The 6,580-nt window shown below is 36.6% G+C and overlaps 1 protein-coding gene across 1 annotated transcript in view; it reads left to right on the top strand.

Moving 5' to 3' along the window:
* The window catches only part of cdh12a (cadherin 12a), a 72,390-nt gene that overhangs the window by 8,487 nt on the left and 57,323 nt on the right, over positions 1-6,580 (top strand). The window contains exon 2 of the mRNA XM_016484377.1: positions 2,903-3,292. Within this exon, the coding sequence (XP_016339863.1) occupies positions 2,942-3,292 (351 nt within the window). The 5' untranslated portion in view covers positions 2,903-2,941. The remainder of the gene's footprint in view (positions 1-2,902; positions 3,293-6,580) is intronic.

Genomic DNA, 6,580 nt, shown 5'->3' on the forward strand with positions numbered 1-6,580 from the left:
TCTAAACTTGATAGGCTTTCAATTGGATGAGCTTTACGGAGCTAACATGATTGGTAATTGGAATCACTTTTAATCACAGGGGAACTCTCAACTTTTCATTGTTGAATGAAGTTTTAAGATTTAATTATAAGATTTCCTTCATTTGCATATCATTCTCTGCTCTGAATAACCCAGGCACACTGCCGTCAGGCTTGTAAAACAGTAGTGAGAGCATATTTAAGAGTATAATTTCATATCATTTACCACTTTCAATGGTGATGTATGTTTTCTTCCTCTGAGACATCACTTGGTTGTACGTCTCTAGTGTGGTTGTGAGTCCTCAGCCTCTGCTTAACAGCCCTCTCTTTCTAACATGATATGACAGTGTAACTTCAGTGAATCTGCTGGGTGATGCATGCTAGAAAGTTACATGTTAATTCAGCAACAGACCCAGAGAGTAAAGTTCACTCACATCACCTTACATCACGTCAGCCTGAATACACCAGTTAATTCATTTACCACAGACTGGCAGTAAACTTTCATAGTCAACAAGCAAAAAAAGAAAAGTGCAAAATAATGAGGGCATAGTTTTAATGTGTGATGACCTTTGGACAGACACCGAAAGTGCTCTTTCTGGGTGCACTGCACTTGAGGTCTTTGAGCTTGTTAAGTGTTGAGACAGTTGCTGAGGTTTCTCCATGGGGAATAATAATATTGCTGCAGAGACACAATGTCCTGCCATAAGACATAAGACATCTCGCTACTACGGCACACAAGAGGTCTCCAGGGATTCGTATTGCAATCATTTGCTCTGCTTGGTCTGTCTGGCACAAGCTCATACTGTTTGTTGTCCTGCCCTCTTTATCTGCATGGATTTTTTTGCATGTTGCAGCATAAAATCACTTCTAACTAAAACATATTTAATCTCCCATTCTATCAGATGTGTGCATGTTGTAGAAATATTAAATCAATATATTAAGTTGGGGCACAGTATGTACTGTAACAGGTATGACATACGGGTTGGAGAGGGTGGGAGGAAATAAGTCCTGTGAGAATATGGGAAAATATTGTTTTATCTCGTCCCTCCATTGCCAGTGCTGTGAAATCACTGCAGTGTGCTTCTTTTAAAAGTCATGATTTTTTTGTTTTACTGTGTCCTGCTGATCTGGATTTGGCAAACTAATCATTATCCGTACAGTTTAAATATTGCCTTACTAATATAAAGAAGACTCTAATCAATTTATTTATTTAATGAACATGTGACTTATATTATGCATATGATGCAACTAGATATTATTTAAGATATGTACACTCATGATAATGCCAGAGGATGATTCCCTAGCTGGGCAATATTGCTTTTATACAACATTTTAATAAACAAGAAGTTCATTTAGAGAAAATTTGATTTTAGACACAATATTGCCACAGCAGAACTAACCATTGCTCCGAGCAACACAGCAGTGGCATTCTAAATGAATCAGTGTTTTGAATGAATCAGATGAACAAATGATTCAATGGCTCACTCATGCTTTAAAAAAAAAAAAAAAAGTGGTTGAGTTAATGGTTTAATGATTGCATTAAGACAGTTGCTGTGTTCTGAATAGCATACTAGCATATTATATAGTATTTTTATTGTAGGCTTAACTAAATATTCCAGAAATGGTAGGCCTAACAATAATATGGTAGTAAGCTATTCCAAGTCACTTGTTTAATTCCTAAATGAATCAGTGTTTTTTGATTAATTAGTTTGAGGGAATGATTGAATGACTCATTTGACAGTCATTTCATTCATGAATGAATTAGTGTTTTTGAATTGAGTCTAGAGCAACTAATTGACTAGTAAAAAGGTTTACTTGTCTCTGCCTTTTGGCATAATGGTGTAACCTGCAGAAAAAGTCAGTAAAGACCAGTGTTTAATTGTGGCTTTATTTTAAGCATGTGGTGGTGGAAGTGCTGTATCATTTCCAATAGCCCCTACTGTATATAAGATGTATATTGTATACTCAATGAATACCCCAGTGATTTTTTTATTTTTTATTATTCTGTCTCGCATGGGTCTAATGTAGCTTATTTCTGATTTGAGAATATTTTTATTGTGTATTTATGTTAGAGTAATTAATAAGCTCCATTACTTGTACTCCAGCCTGTTATTGATTCACTGATTGGAACACATTCACCCAGTAACTTTAGAACCAGCTGTGAATCTCCAATAGTATTTAAAGAAGTTTTTGCCTAACATGGCCTCATTAGTTACTTCCATTCATACTGTTATATTAATTAACATAAAATATTTCCATCTGCTACACAATAAAAAATTGTAAAGCCTTTGGTTGATATACCATCGTAATTCTCATAATACTTGGTACAACAGTGATGGATAGTCCTCTTGTACATAATTATACAGGTTCTCTCTATTTAGAGGGTGATTAAGAGGAAAGTTGTCTGATTTGTGACCCCAAGCATCTGGACCGGCTTTTGCTTCCTGTGACATACCATCTGTGTTGTCAGGTCAAAAACAACCCTCCTATTCAAGTGGGACCACCTCATTTTCAAGACTAATGCACTGAAAATGAGCACAGAATTGCACCTCTACCACTTTCTTGGAGGTCTGCCAACAGTTGTTCAACTCTTGCCAAACTCCCTCGTTCTTGCAGTCTTTTTTTACATGCTTATTTCTCAAACCTCCCAGTGCTAAATGTGCTAAATGAACTTGAGTGAGCCAATTTGCTCAGCATTTGTAAAGCCCTTCAAGTGAGATTACGTTATAGCTGAACAGACAAAGATTTACACTGCAAAGATGAAAACATAACAGACAGTGATGTTGTCTTCTGCTTTCATTGCATGCCAGCATGATACCCAGACACCTCTGCAAATCCTCATAATCTCATTGATTTAAAGTGCCGTTACTTCTTTTCTCCTGCAGGTGGTTCACACAATTTCAAGCGCCCCAGGAATTCCATGGATGTTAGTTGTTGCATTTCGCCAAGGCTTTGTGGAGTTCTTCATATTGGATTCATCGCTCCTTTGCCGTCACCATAAAAGTCACCTGTATCCATCTTTGCACCTAAAGGTTGTTCCAATGCTCATGGGGAACTGTCTGCTGCTGTTCCTCTGGTGCCTCTTAGACAAAAGCTTTGTTTCTCCCCTCCACTCTTCATCCCAGAGCAGGATGGGGCAGGAGCAGCACAGGAACATGATGGCACATAGGAAACATGGCATGATGGGAGTTCACAGAGTCAAGAGAGGATGGGTGTGGAACCAGTTCTTTGTTCTGGAGGAATACATGGGTTCTGATCCGCAGTATGTTGGAAAGGTAAGATGACATTGATTCTCAGAGTCAATGTTTAGGGTCAAAGGTATTGAGAATAGATTGGGAATAAAACTGTGGGGTGTTCAAAGGCTTGAACTAGAGCTTGTAGTTATTCTTTCATCTTTCCTTCCCTTTGTTCATGACAAGCTTTGAGTTGCTTTAAACTAAATATTCTATGTACCACATAACATGGTTCATAAGTTGAGCAACCAGATGTTGCAATGTAGACTGCAAGACGTGATTACATATAACAAGATAAAAATATAATATTGAAGAATGTTTTTGTTGCAGTGCATTGGAATAGGCAGAAAAATTTGCATATTCATACATACATAAATATCATTTGTGCATTCAGATGTATGCTAAATGTACAGACATTGATTGCCGCAGATTTGCAAGAGCAGCGAATAATGCAAGATGCTCTCCGAAGGTAATTTATTCAAAGCAGCAGAGAAATTGATTAAAGTGTAGCGACTGAGAGCATGCAAATAAAACATTTTCAGCATCTGCGAATTAGGACATAAATGCATTTTTATTAACTGTAAACTGTTCGGGTGATTTTAAAGTGGTTCACTTCATTAGTTTGACTTCAGATTTTTTTGGACCAACCAAACAAAATGACAATCTGACGTCATCTTTATATCTATGGGAAATGTTCTGGTCCACCAAAACTGTTACATGTCAAACATAAAAATGTGGATGTTATAATCTGAAACCATTTAATTAGTATTCACAGCAATGGGAGAAGGTTAAAAGGGCTCCATATTGTATCCCAGGCTGAAAATTCAATATCAAGGTTCTCTACAAAGGAAGTTGGGATTGAGCACCTTCAGCTTAAATGGGATCAGGGCTAAATTGAATAGTTTGCAGTCAATGCCAGTGCAATCAATGTGGCCTAACTGAGTGCTGTCTGTGCGGATGCACGTTGGAAGACAGGGGCTTGTCACAGGTGTGTTCTCAACCACATGCCACTTCTACTTCTGTTGCTTTAACACACTGAATAACAACTCACTCTTTTTCACTCATGATCAGCCAAATTACACTGTTGTCTGTAACCTCTGATTTATATAACCCCAAAAACAGCAGTAGCAAGAGCAAATAAAGGTTTAATTGCAAACAAGCATGTTAGCCTGTCACTATAAATAGAGTTTGTTGGCTATAACATCCTTTAACTCAGGTCACTGGAAGAATATTGCTTACAGGCTACTTATGAATTGCATGGATGATGCTCATGTTGGCATTAAATGAGCAAGCTGCTATTTAAATAATAATTGTTAACAGTAGTTGTTAATTGTTGACATTTTATCATCACTGTTATTTTATCATTTACTTAACCATTACTAATAATGTAGGTCCATATAATAGGGTGGGATAAATTTGCATATTCATGCACTATGAACTACCATGGCAGTGCGGTATTGGAGAAGCTACTTTTTTTTAGCTTGTAGCTTTCTCGGACAAACTAATATTGAACCTGTTCAACAGAATAATATAAATACGGGTATCTATGAACATTTCCAGATTCTAAAACATGACCTAAAATATACAGGTTAAATTTCTATATTATTTAACAGATTATTTAATCACCACAATTAAAAGCTAAAGTTTAAAGTATTAAATTATAAACTACCATGAAATTTATAATAAAATATGTAGCCTAAATAAATAATTTGTCCACTGCTGTATATACTGTAAATATTCAGTGAGTTCATTCAGTGAAGGATTCAAACTAACTCAAATGGTAAGTCTTGAATTTTTGAGTGTGTGGGAGTGTGTGTTTTAAAAGAATCTGCTCAAAAGAGTCATTTGTTTGTGAATGCTGTATGTGTTCACTAAAAAGAAACAAAACCAGACATGCATCAAACTACAGTGGAAACGTCTCAGGTTACTTATGTAACAATGGTTCCCTGAGTAGGGAACGAGACACTGCGTCCTCTAGGGGTCGCTATGGGGGAACGCCTCGTCGTGACCCGTGTCTGAAGCATACATTGAAAAAACACCAACTCGTTGGCCGGCGACAGCCATGACGTCACTATCGGTGCGACTATAGTATAAATAGGCGCCAGGAGAGAGGACGCAGTTCGAAGTTCCCATGAAAGGGAACGTTGTGTGCAAGAACAGTTTAAACACATGGATCTCAACACATGCAATTTGGACCTCAAACTAAGGCAAACTTTTTTTTTTTGTATATTCCCTAGCACCACTGCCGAAAAGCGATGTGTGATATCTTGATTTTAAGAATCAAGATTGTTCAAATTAATATTGCAGTTCATCTGGAATTCAATATGTTCAGCTGTAGTTAATGTCATTTGTTTTATATTTACAACCCCATTCATCTGGCACAAAGCAATGAGAATGTCAATTAGAGTGAGAGCATACTTCAGGAGATACATAAATGTTCTAATCAACATGTTGTGATGAGCAGCAGCTTTTGACTAAATATTTTCTTTTAAAAAAGGACATAAAATTCTGCCTAACATAGATCTGTGAATATGCATTTAAATAATTAATTAAATGTAATAAATTGCATGAATTAATTTACATGAACTGTCTGAATAAAACAGTCTATTAAAATGAAAGACTACAAGAGATCATATTTGATTATTGCCTCAGCTTATTTGACTGTAAAGCAAAATTAGATCACTGTAAAACTGTTGTGCTGCTGAAAAATATAGATAAATTGGTAGTGCAGTTAATTAGATATTTTTCAGCTGTGTTTTGTCTGACACGTTGTACACTTAAGATAGTAGGTCCCAGTGTATTTTAATTAGATAATAACACTTTAAACTTTGCAGTTGTGGCTTCACACCTGCCATATGGGGAGACTGTGATCAGAGGTGGCATCATGAGAAATTATAATGCATTCCATCATGCAATGTTTGAGCTGCCGCCACAATTAAAGTAGCATCACACATGAAATGTTATATAAAAGTTACATGACAGGAAAACACTAATTAGAGCAAGCAAGAAAAAGCTCGGAATGGGGAAAGAAGTAGTTCTTTCATTGTTTTGTGCTTACAATGTGCATTGCACATTATAGGCTACTCTCAATTCAGTTATACCTTGTTTAAAGGGGTCCTATTATGCTCTTTTACAAAGTCTTGATTTTGTTTTGGGGGTATACTAGAACAGGCTCTCATACTAGGTTGTTCGAAAAACACATTATTTTTCACATATTTTACATTATTACAACACCTCTCTCTCCAGTCTGGCATGAACGGCTCGAATAGTATCAAATGAAGGCCCACCTTCTGAAATACGAAATGTGCTGTGATTGGTTAGCTGGGCCAG

This window comes from Sinocyclocheilus anshuiensis, unplaced genomic scaffold, assembly GCF_001515605.1.
Source record: "Sinocyclocheilus anshuiensis isolate Anshui unplaced genomic scaffold, SAMN03320099.WGS_v1.1 scaffold3210, whole genome shotgun sequence".
Taxonomy (NCBI): domain Eukaryota; kingdom Metazoa; phylum Chordata; class Actinopteri; order Cypriniformes; family Cyprinidae; genus Sinocyclocheilus; species Sinocyclocheilus anshuiensis.